We start from the raw sequence: 14,788 nt of genomic DNA, 5'->3' as shown, positions 1-14,788 counted from the left end.
AGATGAGGTGACAAATTAAGAGAACATCTCAGGCAAAAGTTAATTATAACCTAAATTAGGGTAGTGGCAATAGAAATGGCAAGAAGACAGAACTAAGGGAAAGATGAGTTAAGACTCTCCAGAACTTTGTGATCTATTGGAACGGAGAAGAATAACGAAAAGTCAAAGTTGACTTCAATATTTTGAAGCAGGGTTACTGAGAGAAAGGTGGTATTACTACAGCAACAGATAAAATGGGAACTCAGAGAAAGAGCTGTAATTCAGGGTAAGAGAACAATGAGAACAGGAAAGATAATAGTATTGCTTTTTGATATAGTGGTTCTGTAGTCTGAAAGACTGAAAGTTGAGATGGTAGGATCAGAACTTGACAGAGAAAATAAGATAAAAGATATAAATCTTGGGAGTTTTTTTATAGACAACAATTAAATTCTTGGGTGAGGGCAAGATTACTTAAGAAGAGTCCTAAAGAAATAAAAAGAGAACACATTATTGAAAAATTCCTGAATTAATGAAGTAATATTAGGAAGGAATATAAGAAAGAATATAGAAGGAAATAGAAAGAAAAAAGAAAAAAAGAATGGTCAAAGAGTTCATAAAGAACAGAGAATTTCCACATAAACAAAGGTAGAAAAAAAATTATAGGGAAGAAGATATAAATAGTGTCAGAGATCCAGGAATAAAACTTAGAAAAATAACTTTGAATTTAACAATTAAGAAGTTACTTTTTAGAGCCTCCAAGTAGAGGTCTGGAAACTTAGATAAGGGAAAAATGTGATTTCTTTTCATAAACTTTGATTGCCTTTGCAATCCTCTGTTTTTAAAATTTCTGAGTAAGGACCCATATAGGTCTAGGACCTATATGACCTTTATAAAGCTTCTCTTTTCCCAGTTACATATTCTCACTTCTTTTACTTGTTTCTCATATTAAAATATCTTGAAATATCAATCTAATCTAATCTAATATTGGGACTATTACTTCATTTGATAGCATATTTCTACTGATACTAGTAAAGCTTATATTATTTCTCTTGGCAACTACTTCTACATCCCTAAGTCACATTAAACTTGAAGCTAAACTATAATTGTTAAATGTTTATAGACACAAATGGTCAGTTCAGGATGTATCTTTAAACACAAGGAAACCCTGGATAATATGCTCAAAGGACAGGGCTGAGGAACATTTTTTCCTGCCAAGGGCCATTTGGATATTTATAACATCATTCGAAGGCCATTCAAAATTATCAACTTAAAAATGCAAGCAATAGGAAGTTGTCATACATAGCTTTCAGCTCACCATCACCTGCAGTTGCCTTACAGGGCCAGACCAAATAATTTTGAGGGCCTTATATGTGAACAGACTATCATCTATCCCTATCATAGGAGATAAGGTATCTTCAGAATGAATGAATGATTTAATTAAAGTTTTTATATAATATCACTTCATTCAATTTAATTTTAGCCATCATTTAATATTAAACATAACATACAGGCAAGTAAGAATTTTAAGAGACACATACAAGGAGGGATATACATATAGTGGACAAGTAATAAAAAGTCAAGCAGATGGGATTTGGAATGTCATATGTGAGAAATACATAACAAGAAGCCCAATTCAGTTTGGATTACTGTTCTTGTTTGTCCTTCAATTTGAATTATAACAACAAAAAGGGATTGTCTAAGAACCAGAAGAAATTCTTTCCTCATCCAACTAATTGTTGAGTTGACTGGAAGAAGAAGGTAGTTGGTTTTTTTGTTTTGTTTTGTTTTGTTTTTTAACATTGTTTCCTTCTAAATTGATTCTTAATAAAATTGATTGTAAATATACTTTTATGGCATCTTATATTCTGAACCTGAACTCTGTAGCTCCTTTTCCCCCCCTATGATACTATAGAGATAATTGATAATGGTTCAGAAATGAAATCCATTAGTTCTTTCAGTATCCAAGGATAGAGTCTTTCTGGGCCTAGTAACATAAACTAAAATTGCATTATCTTTCAATTAATCTTTTAGTAAGGGTATTTCACTCCCTATTATTCTTATACTATTATTTGTCTAAAGATAATTCTCTTGAATGAAAAAAGCAGAAGTTAAATAAAGGCTTAGGAATTTTTGCTTTCACAGTGGTTGTCTTATCACTATTCTGTCTGCCCAAGTGATAGCCCTATTATATTTCTGATCTCTTCTTTCCCCCAACATAAGATAAAAAAGAAAAATAAGTTTTTCTGCTGACCTAAACATTTTCTACCAATTTCAGCTTATTCTAAAATTTAATGTTCCAATCACTATTTTAAAAAATATTTATAAAAATATTACTCTTTTAAAAATTTTCACCTTAATTTCTGAATAGAAGGAATCTCCTATTCATATCCAGCAAGTCATTCTTTAGAAAATAAATACCAATTCAGCAAAACTAATCATCATATCAACCAAATCTAACAGTATATGCAATGTCTCATATCCATAGTACTTTATCTCTGCAAAGAACGAAGGGAGGCATATTTTCTCCTTTTATCTTCATGATAAAGGTAACTGGTGATTTTGGTTTTGACACTTTTCTTAAAGAATCTGAAGTGCTTTAGTTTTATTTGTCTTCCATTACCTATCTTTAAGTAATGAAGATAAAAGTATTTTCTACATAGAGAAAATATAAGTACAACGAGTTTTTTAATATAATTTAAGCTGGTATTTATTAGAGTCTCCTCCTTTTCTTATTCATCAGAATTATTTCTCTCTTTATTGAGAATTTCAGACGATATCTGACCTTCCTTTTCTTTGAACTCTTTGAAATCTGTGCTCCAAAAATCTGTGATACATGTCAAAACTATGCCTGATACTTCCCTCATCTATCACAAACTGTAGGATGGAATGCCACTTCCACATAGAGTTCCCATTGTTTCCATTTCAACAACCAGTTTCTTCTTGTTGGTTATAAATCAGATATAGAATGGCAGCTATTCCTTGGCTTTTCTCACTATTTGAATTTTTCCCCACATTAAAACTTCTCAGAAATGTATATTTTTCCCATAGCAAAGCATATAACTTTCTCTAGAAAATGGATATTTCCTGAAACAAATTCTAAATAATCACCAGGGAAAGAGTTCATGGAATAACTATCTATTTTTGTGTCTACCATCAAAAAAAACAAAAAACAATAAAAAAAAAAAAAAAAAAAAACTTTCCTTCATTTTAGATGCAAAGAGGAACAAAGGAATAGACAGACAGTAGTCAGGATATTTTTTTCCCCAAAAATATAGTCTAATCAGGGAAAAGCACAGGTTTTTTTGATATCTGTCTTTTTTTCTTTCATTTTCAAAAGCATTTTATTTTTCCAAATACAAGTAAAGAAAGTTTTCAACATTCAATATTCAGTTTTGTAAGATTTTATAATACAAATTTTGTCTCTCCCTACCACATTATCTCCCAGAATATATGTTAAAACTATATATGTAATTAGGAGTGCAGGATGGAATCAGGTACAGGCTGAAAAGCCTCAGTGTATATCTGAAGATTACCTGGCATACATCTAAAGGCAACACTGCTAATCTAGAATTTCAGAACTATCACTATATTTAAGACTGTGACCTTTAAGAGTTAGCTGCTGCACTAAAGAGTGTTAGACCTGTCATCAGAAAGACCTAAGTTCAAATCCAATCTGATATACTTATAAGTCATGTTACCTTGGACAAAACATTTAACCTTTGTCTACATCAGCTGCCTCATTTATAAAGCAGGTACAATAACAGTACCTATCCACTATGATAGTGGTGAGGATTGAAGAAAGTGTTCTGAAAGTACTACATAAATGATATTTATTATTGTTGTAGTTAAAGCAAAGATAGTACTAGCCTTAAGCAAAGGAGAGCATGAAATGCTAAAAGGAAGCTGGTGGGGTAGACTAGGTTGGACATATAATGTAGAGACACTTTTAAATATTTTATATATATATATATAAACAACTCCCCTTAACATGCAACATAAATTTTTTTTAATAAATTAATTCACAATCATTAGACTCAGAAATTCTAATGGTCAGTAATGTACAGCAACATATAATTTTAAAAAGTGATCTTGGGTATATAAATATTCCTAGTGCCTAGCACTTCATACCTTGATCTATTTCCACATGCTCAATTTTGTACAACTTTTAGAGATATACTATTTTAGTATATATTATAGCTTTACTAATATACTCATCCTAATCAAAAAATAAGACAAATAAGTAACAATTGAAGTCTAAAATACATAATCTTAGTAGGTAGAAAACTTAGAAAATGAATTTTTATGTGCTTTCTTCATCTATTTTGCACATACTTAGAAACTAGTTTCAAAAGGAATGAAAACACAAGCACACACACAAAACCTTGTGTCATTTGAATCTTATTCAACTTTAGTTTTCCCTAAGCATGTCTTTTTCCAAGTCATAATTATCCAGATTATAGTCTAATAGCAATACTACTTTTACATTAAAATGAATCTGTCAATGTGTAAAATTAAGATTATAAATTCCTCAAGGGCAAGAGCTGCCTTTTGCTTCTTTTTGTATCCCTAGCACTTAGCACTGTACCTGACCTGTACCTGACACACAGTGGCACTTCATAAATGTTCACTGATTAGTTGGTAAGATATTTCATAGTGAACATAAGACACCAACATTTTTCTACTGAAATTCCATTGCATCAAATACTGCTTGAAACAATTTTTGGTGGTCAATCATTTCAATTGTGTCTGACTCTTTATGACTCATTGGGGTTTTCATGGCAAAGATATTGGAGTGATCTGCCACTTTCTTTTCTAATTAATTTTACAGAAGAGGAAACTGAGACAGACAAACTGGGTAAATGACTTGCACAAAGTCACACAACTAGTATCTGAGGCCAGAAGATTAATATTCCTGACTTCAGGCCCTACTCCCATCTCGATGCCCTTGAAACAATTAGACTATTAATTATTTCTTAAAATTTTTTTCATTATATAAAAATGGAACTGGAATGGAGGGGGATGGGAGAATAGAGAAAGGATCTGGATTCAAATATCAGTTCCACTATTTGTTCCTAAGCAAGTTACAGTTTTTAAGGCCTTATCTTCCTCATTTATAAAATACAGGAACTGGACTAGAAAAATCTCTTCTTATATCTCTCAATCTTACTATTATCACAATAATTATATTTAACCATACTTGGATTTTTTCCCCCAAATCTTGTCTTAAATATATGTTGTAATTAACCCCAGATGTCAATATAGTAAAACATTTTCAAATTCTTATCTAGTACTTACTTTAAGGAGATCTATTTCTTTGATGCAGTCAGCACGAGCCTTGGCATCCATTAAATCAAATATCTATTTTTAAAAAATCCACAAAAACATTTTAAATGAATACCAACCAAACATGGATCAAGAGACATGAATAAGCAGTTACAGTTTATATATAATTCTGATTGTTGCAGCATACACTCCTTTACTTAGAATTTAGTCTTCTACACTCCTTTACTTAGAATTTAGTCTTCTCCACAATCTAGTTCTAAGCTACCTTTCCAATTTTATGTCAGAAAACTTTTTTCATGAAAATTACATTTCATCCCCACTAGGCTAATTGCATTATTATTATCTTATGTTGCCCTTACCGGCCACTTACCAAGATTGCAAAGTACATTTTTGTCTAAAAATTTCCCAATCTCTCTTCCCATCTCTCAGGTTAAAAAAAAAAAAGTTACCTCTTTAAAATTTTCTCAGAACAACCTATCATATTCTATATGGTAATATACTTATTTGCATATATGTCAAAAATTTTCCTCAGCAAGGATTGTATAGTTTTTACCTTAGTGTTTTACCTAGTAACTCACAATAATGTTTGCTGGGTTGAATATGCAATAAGATCTTCTATCACTAATTTGTATTAACAGAGCATTTTAACACAGAAGACAAATTCAAATCCCAGCTCTGCAATTTACCACCTATAACACTTTGGGTAAATTATTAACCTCTAATACCTTTATCTATAAAAAATGAGAGGTGTAAACAAGATGACCTCTAAGGAAGCACTTTCCCCTTGCAGTCCTAGATTGCTTAACTCCAAAAAATTTCAGTGGTGAAAATAAAAAACAAAGTAGTTGGAAATTTTCTTTATTTGGGTCTTAAATTCCAAAGATTTACATTGAGTTCCTCAAGATACATATAGTATAGATGAAAAGTAATTTTGATAAAGATAGCAAACATTTCATTCACTGGGTAAAATCAGCATAAAGGCATGAAGATAGGAGAGATAGGAGGTGGAGTATATTGTATGAAGAATAAGTAGACAAGTATGGCTACATCACAGAATTTTTGGAGGGGAGTTAAGTACAAGATAAATGAAAAAGTGGGAAGGAAACAGATTATGAAGTGCTTTAAATAACAGAGGATTTTATACTGCTTCTGGGGCAATGGGAAAACACTGGAATTTTCTGGATAGTGGGATAACACAATCAAAGTTATGAGTTAGCTGACAGCTAAGCACAAATTGGAGCAAGAAGAAACTTGAAGGAAATCGATTAGAAAACTATTGCAATGACAGCCAGTGACAAAGTGATGCAGGTCTGAAGAAAAAGAGATATATCTAAAGCAGTAAAAGTAAGATAACAGGAGGCAGAATTTCAGATTCAGAAATCTTGGAGGTAGAATCCTTACTTCCAAGTTATGATGATATGTAAAGTATAATTCCATTCGTGGATGAATAAAACAGAAACTGAGGTCAGAGAATTGAAATGAATATAGAATTCTCTAAAAATGATTACAAGGGGCTGAATGGGATGGCTGTCAGGTGCCAAATTCATTGAAGGAAGGTGGAAGAAAAATCAAGAGATGACAGAATCAGGAAAAGGTGGTATAGTAAAATGTCACTAAATTATAGGTATGCAAGTTTAGAAATAGAAGGATTGTTAACAGTTCCCCAATTCAGTCATTTTCAGTTGCAGAAAGTGAAGGCCAAAACAAGCTCAGTGACATGCCCAAGATGACACAATGGGAAAGTCATCTCTCTGCCTACTGATATGTTTCCCTTTTTCCTTAAAGGCTCAAGCTGCTCTATGCAAGTGAAAATAGCCTCTTCATAGTTTTATCGCACCATGCTGGCTGACCACTTTGCCTTTTTTTACACTTTACCTTGTAAATATATACTTTCGTGTACCTAATTATCTTGTTCCATTAGATTAAGCAACTTCATGGCATCATCTTTTTGCCTCAATCACAAAGCACACCACTTTGTATATAGCAGGAGTTTAAACTTTGTTGAATGGAATTGAGTTCTTTCATAGAGATGACAGAATAAGAGTCTGGAAATGGCAATTGATGTAAATGATTATGTATGGCAACTGCTGTGAATGACTATGTGAACTAAATAACCTAAAACTTTCTTCTAGGTTTATAGCTATAGCTATATGATCTGAAACAGAGGAAAAGTGGCAATAGCATTGACTATTTTAATATTCCAAATATTCATTTATCTCAACAATTGTAAATATAAACACATGGAGACCAGAGTTAGGTTTTTTCCATACACACACACACACACACAAACACACACACACACACACACACACACACACACACACACACACACACACACACATATATATTTTGGTCAAGGACCCCTTAGGCAGTTTAGTGAAGTCCATGAACCCCCTTCTCAGAATACTGTTTTTAAATGCATAACAATAAGAACAATGATAAAAACTTATATAGAACTTACAATGCCATGTGCTATCTTATTCCTTTTATAGTTAACTAATTTGATCCTAAAAACAATTCTAAGAAGTAGGTACTATTGTTATCCCCATTTCACAGATGAAGAAACTGAAATGTTAAATGATTTGTTAAAGGTTACAAAACCAGTAAGTGTCTAGGCTGGATTTCAACTCAGATCTTTCTGACTGTAAGACTCCAAGACCAATGCTATATTCACTGTGCCACCCAGCTATATACAATGGCAAAATAAATAGGGTTATAAAGTAAACCAATTGCATTGAAATTACAATTACTAAAATTTCAAAAACAAACACAAGTTCACAAACCATAGGTTGAGAATTCCCAAGATGAAAAAACAAAAAATTTCAGCGTAGCATATAATAGTCACAAAGCCCAGGAAATTTATTCCAAAACAAAGGTAAACTCACTATTATACTAATAAGATAATTCATTTTTCTTGAAATATGGTAAAAGACTAGAATAATAGACATGCCAAAAAAAAAAAGGGGGGGGGGAATAACAATTACCAGGATATAAAAGATCTAAATGTCAGTAGAAAAATCTGGTGCCATATAATATATAGAGAAATTATCTTATATACTTCAATACCTCCACAAGGGAATCATAACTATAAAGCACAGCAGAGCAACTTTACAAAGGAATGTTTCTAATACAGTAAGAAAAACAATTAGATGTAATATCAGGAAGCAGTAATTTATCTTGGAAATATTTCTACCAAAACAAAATAAATTTTTGTATTTAAAGGGGAAAAGTTTTAGTTACCTGGAATCAATATGAAATAATTCATTTCTCAATGATGCCAAATTACTGTTGAACTAACACTTCTTTAGAAAATATTAAAAGCAAAGAAAACTGACATAAATATAGAATACTTTAGAATATTGAAAAGTACCATCCATTCTGGAAGCAAAAAATATTTAATAACAGATTATGAAGATTTTTTTCTGATTTTTTTATTTTAAATTTTATTTTTTATTATAGCTTTTTATATACAAAACATATGCATGGATAATTTTTCAACACTGACCCTTGCAAAAACCTTATGTTCCAAGTTTTCCCCTACTTCCCCTCACCTCCTCCCCTAGACGGCAGGTAGTCCATACATGTTAAATATGTTAAATATATGTATATCTATTTATACAGTTATCTTGTTACACAGGAAAGATCGGATTTAGAAACAAGGTAAAAATAACCTGAGAAGAAAAAAACAAAAATGCAAGCAAACATTAACAGAAAGAATGGAAATGTTATGTTATGTTCCATACTCATTTCCCAGTGTTCTTTCTCTGGGTATATATAGCTGGTAATAGATATGAAGATTAACTAAACTGATTCATCATTAAATAAACAGAAACAGAAGAGGAAAAAGCATGATTAAAATAAATAAAATAAATGGAAAAGAACAAAAAGCCCACAAGAAACCCAAATTCTATGACAACAAAATACATAATAAAAAATAAAATGTAAAATTAAAAAAAAAATCAGAAAAAAATCTTCATGTCACTACCATGTTCTCCTTTTTAAAAAAGTGTACTTTTATTCTTGCATCTTTTTAATTTCCTCCTATGCTCCTTCCCTTCTTCCAGAGATTCATCCTTTATAAGAAAAATTTTTTTTAAAAGAGTGAGAAAAAAATCAGTAAAACTGATCAAGATAGAAAAAATTATAATATATATGCAACATCATTTGTGTGAACCCTTCACTCAGGCCAAAAAAATATAGGGAAGTAGCTTCTCATATCTCTTATCTGGAGCCAAGCTAGTTTTTTTTATAATTCTGCAACATTTACTTTCACTGTTTTATGGTCCTTTCCATTTGCAATATTGTAGGTAGATTATTTTCTTAGCTCTGCTTATATCATTTTATAACAATTTTTGTAAGTCCATGTTTCTCTGTATTCATCAAATTTCCTTTTTATAACATAGTAACATTACATTACATTCAGGTATCACAATTTGTTTTGCCATACCCTACTCAATGAACTCTGTTGTTTTTGCTTTTTTTTTTTTTTTTTTTTTGCCAAAACAAGAAAGTTGCTATAATATTATTGTATACATAGCCTTTCTTTTTAACATGTTCTTGGGGATGCCTTTGGTGTATATGCCAGGCAGAAGAATCTCTAGGTAAAAAAGTATGGATATTTTAATCATCTAATTTTCATGATTCCAAATGACTTAGCAGAATGGTTTTTCTAATCCATATTTCCTTCAACAAATTTCCTTTACAATATCAGTCCAATGTTGACTATTCCCACCTTTTGTGGGAGAATAAGTATGAGGTAAATTCTTGATTTATTCTTTGATTTATAATTTTCTTTTTAGTTACTAGAACAAAAATTCACATAATTAATAGTTTGCATTTCTTTTGATAATTTGTTCATATCTTTTAACCATAACCAGATTCTATTTTTTTTTTAAGTTGAAGGATTTAATTTACAAAATCTGCTCAGAAAAGCAGGGAAGTAGATGCAGTTGGAGCAATGATGCCATGTCATGGTGACTTTGCGTAAAAACACAGTTTGAATCTCAGCTTCTCTACTTAATAGCTCTGTGACCTGAAGCAAATTGCTTCTTGCTGAGATTTGTATTTTTAATATATAAAATCAAAGTGTTGAACTAGATGATTTTTAAGGTCCTTTCCAATCTGATCTACTATATTCAAGAATATTTGTTCACAAGTAGAATCAAACTAAAATCTGATTGATTCTCATCTGAATATTATAGCTTTTCTTTACCTCTTTTGATTAAGTAGTTAAGTAAAAAAAAAAAAAAAAAAAGTACCAAATCTTTAGGTCATGTCATTCCTAAGCATAAATTAAAGGTTCAAAGCTAATTTCTTTCACAAATAAGTAAAAGCTTCCTTTTGCCAACCCTTGGGATTTTGTGTTCTATAAAATTTGGAGCATTTCCCAAGTGAGAATGTCACAAAACAACCTCTCACAAAAGTCACCTGACTTAAACCAACTTGGTTGCTTGGGGTCTTCTAATTTTTTCCACAATTGGCAACTCACAGTACTTTGGTTTTCCTTGTAATACATTTATTATACCTCACTTAGAGCTTTATAGTAACCCTTCAGTCTTTACAAATAAGAGCTACATTTTGATTTTTATCTTAATGAAATTGTTATTGATATTTATTTAATGATTGATGATTTTTAATATTAACATTAACAATTCTCTAACAATATTAACTAAAAAGTACATGTCAAATCAAGTCAAACCCATAAGCATTTAGCACTTATAAAGTACCAGATACTATGCTCAGGGACACATACACACACACACACACACACACACACACACACACACACACACACCAAACACGTTAAATTGGATGAAGGGTATAAACATTTATATAGTGCCTAAATTAAATAATCTGGAAAAGGCTTCTTAAATAAAGTGAGATTTTAGCTGAGACTTGAAGGAAGCTAGAGGAAGGCAAGAGGCAGAGACAAGGAGGAAGAGCACTTCAAGCAAGGGGAAAAAGCCTGTGAAAATGCACAGACTAGGGAGATGAATTGTTTTGTGAGAACAGAATAGTGTCACTGGGTTACAGAGTATGAGGAAAACTTTTTGATATTACAAATAGCAATGGAATAATTTTCTAATAATAAACTGAAGTCTCAGAGTAAATGACTTAAGTTTCAGAGACAAGATTCAAATCCAAGTCTCCTGATTCCCAAACCTAGTGTTTTTCTACTATATCAGTGAGTCATACCACTAATTTACGTGGTAATTCTCTATTTATTAGAAAAAATCCAACCATTCGTCCATTTGAAATAAATAATTAAATTAACTAATTTACTATGATTGTAGACACTTGGAAATTATTAAAAACCTAATTAGCAGAAAAAAAAAAAGAATTAGATTAGGAGGTTTTAAAAAACTTTTCAGACAAAACCTATCTTGTTAGAATGATGCAAAGACCTTTTAGAGTTTGTTATACTCTAATAGCTGAATTCAACTTTTCTCACTAATATTATGCCATACATGAATTACTGTTTAAAAATATTCCTAATTTTCAGGTCTTTAAAACAACAGCAGGTTGTTTCAAAGGAAGTCAATAAGAATTAAATGGTGAAGCTGATAAAAACTATAAACTACTTGATAATTACTATAAGTAATATTAGTACTTTAAGTAAATGAACATTGGCTTTGCAGTTTATGATCAAATTAAGATACCACTATGAATCATACATGAAATTAACACCCATAAATTTCTTCTCTTTAATCACCTGTGAAAATATGCAGAAATAAGATTCTCATAATAAAAGTAATATACAACTATCATAATTTAATTATCTCTAACTTTCCCAAATTCAAGTAAACATTAATAAATATCAAAGACATACATAGAGCATTAAGATCAAGTTCTGGTCAATACTTTGAAATCTAGATAGAGATTAAAAGTCTTTAAGTCAGGGAAGTAATTATACTGATACATAGATATAAAGCTAATTATACTGTCTTCCAACAATAATCTATTTCCATACTTCATTTTACATAGAGGTAACTTTGGATCTCAAAGGCTTATGCCAGTGAAGGAATAATTTCCTTCAAATCTCAGTTAAGATGTCATATTTTACAAGAAGACTTGTCCCCACTCTTGAGTTAATGCACTGAAGTTGGACAATCAAGCACTTGAGGCTAATTACTGATTGCCAAATACTGTAAAAGAATATGCTTGGAAAATGGCCCTTCCCACTATCCTGTGCGGGCCCAATCATTTGGTGTATACAGAAAATTGTAGGAGGGACTAGGGGGTAGAGTGAGACAAGCCAGGATCACTTCTGGGAGGGAGACAAGGGGTGAGGTCACGGAGATCCTACCCATCCATTCCCTTGACTTCTACCACAAAAGACTCAGAATAAAGACTTTTGCTTATCCTGACTCCCGCTGATTCTAAGATATCTAGGGTGCTAACATGGTAATCACAGTAAGCATTGATTATTATTAGTTATTATTATGTACACATATAGATATCTATATATATTTATCTTTTTTTGCATATTATCTCTATTAGACTATGAGCTTCATGAGGGCAAGAACTGTTTTCTTTTCCCTGATCCTTAACCCCTCACACATACCTAATGCTTAATAAATGCTTATTCACTAAAGAAGTCCTGTTATCTTAAGATAGCATGGGGTAAGAGAGAGAAAGTTAGACATTGTTTAACTTTGAGACCCCTTTTAGTTCCTTATGTATGATCCTATATTCAGGAAGAAACCTCTCTCTTCAAATCCTGACTGAAATTAAGTAGCTAGGTAGTGATGGAAAAATCACTATTTTTTAAAATTTAAACTTAAATTAAAAACTCTGAGACTGGGTTTCCCCATCTGGTAGATAAAAACACTAATGGTGTCAAGTCACAAAAATATTATTACAATTAAATAAGATCATAGGATCACAGATTTGAAGTTTTGTGATATTACGGAGATCTTCAATGCCTTCATTTCATGGAAAGGAAACTGAAGCACAGAAAAATTATTTGCTTAAGATCACAGAGGTGGTCAATGTCAGAGCCAAGAGTGAAATCCAAGTTTTCTAATCAAAGAGCCAGAGCTACATATAGAAAGAGAACTTTGTCAATTTGAAGATAAAGACAATTTGGGACAACTAGAAGGCAGAGTAAATATCAGGCCTCAAAGTCAGGAAAATGTGAGTTCAAATTCAGTCTCAGACATATTACTAATTGTATGACTCTGGGAAAGTCATTCAATCCCATTTACCTCACTGTCCTACTCTCTGTAAAATAGAATGGTGAAAGAAAGGCAAACCAGTTCAGTACTTTTATCAACCAAGCCCTAAATGAGGTCCTGAAAAGTAGACCACAACTGAACAACAGCAAAAATGTCAATTATTATTTATTACTATTTTGGATCAAAATGCAATTAGCACAATATGATTCACAAACAGAAACATTGCCAGGACCTCATCATTTCTAAGGAATTTCTCTTTTGTTTGGAGCTTACCATAAGAAATTTTGCAGAACAACGATAATTCATAGAAACATAAATCGTATTTCTATAAAGGGAAGGAATGTACAGCTATCATTCTGTCCAATTTTCTCATTTTACAGTTAGAAACTGAAGCCTAAGAAGAATAAGAAGTCAAGGTGACATAGTAAATGTTCAACCCAAGAGTCGAACATCTGATGCCAAAGGTGCTATTTTTCCCACAACATGATGCTGCATTTAACTCCATTTCTTCATTCCTCACTTGACAATAGTCAGAGGTATCCTTGTCGTTAAATTTACCAAGGAATGATGCATAACCCTAATATATGCACAAAATACTAGATGCAACATGTAAGCCATAAAGTTGTATTTGGTTCTCACAAATCAAAGATTTACTATTTATAATTAATAATAAGTAAAAGTGAAATCTTAGTGTGTTCAATTTTCAGTCAACTGTATTGCTAGGCAATGTGGTCTGCTATAGCAAATCCTTTGTGGAAGTATTTAAAAAGCATGTTTGTTTGTTTGTTTGTTTTTTTCTTCTTTTTTAATTTATGGATTAGCTACTATTTCTCAATGGAAAAATATTCTGATCTGGGATATTTATAATATTTTCTCTTTGGCAGCAGAAATAAAAGGCAATGAGCTTTTAAAATCAGTAGAAGCTTAGGATCTAAGTACAATCAATATTATCCCTATCAAAGTGAGCATCTTTCTTCTCAAAACATTTCCTAAATAAGTTTCTTAAGAAAAATTATCTGATACAACATTCATTATAAAAAAAAAAAAACTCTTGCTATCTAAAACATTCTCCTACTAGTTTAATAATGGGATATTTATAATATTTTCTCTTTGGCAGCAGAAATAAAAGGCAATGAGCTTTTAAAATCAGTAGAAGCTTAGGATAATCAATAATATCCCTATCAAAGTGAGCATCTTTCTTCTCAAAACATTTCCTAAATAAGTTTCTTAAGAAAAATTATCTGATACAACATTCATTATAAAAAAAAAAAAAAAAAACTCTTGCTATCTAAAACATTCTCCTACTAGTTTAATAATTGTCTCAAAAAAGAAAGAAGACAGAAATGACC

The 14,788-nt window shown here is 31.4% G+C and overlaps 1 protein-coding gene across 5 annotated transcripts in view; it reads right to left on the bottom strand.

Moving 5' to 3' along the window:
* NEK7 (NIMA related kinase 7) overlaps nucleotides 1–14,788 on the bottom strand; it is a 179,418-nt gene that overhangs the window by 78,165 nt on the left and 86,465 nt on the right. For 4 of the 5 annotated variants that reach the window (XM_074308693.1, XM_074308689.1, XM_074308691.1 and 1 more), the window contains exon 4: nucleotides 5,275–5,337. The exons of the other annotated variant lie outside the window; for it this stretch is intronic. In XM_074308693.1, coding sequence (XP_074164794.1) covers nucleotides 5,275–5,337 — 63 coding nt within the window. The remainder of the gene's footprint in view (nucleotides 1–5,274; nucleotides 5,338–14,788) is intronic. 5 annotated transcript variants of the gene reach the window in all.

The sequence above is a fragment of the Sminthopsis crassicaudata genome, chromosome 4 (genome assembly GCF_048593235.1).
Source record: "Sminthopsis crassicaudata isolate SCR6 chromosome 4, ASM4859323v1, whole genome shotgun sequence".
Taxonomy (NCBI): Eukaryota; Metazoa; Chordata; class Mammalia; order Dasyuromorphia; family Dasyuridae; genus Sminthopsis; species Sminthopsis crassicaudata.
The sequence above is the reverse complement of the archived record's forward strand: the minus strand, read 5'-3'. Positions and strand labels throughout refer to the sequence as shown.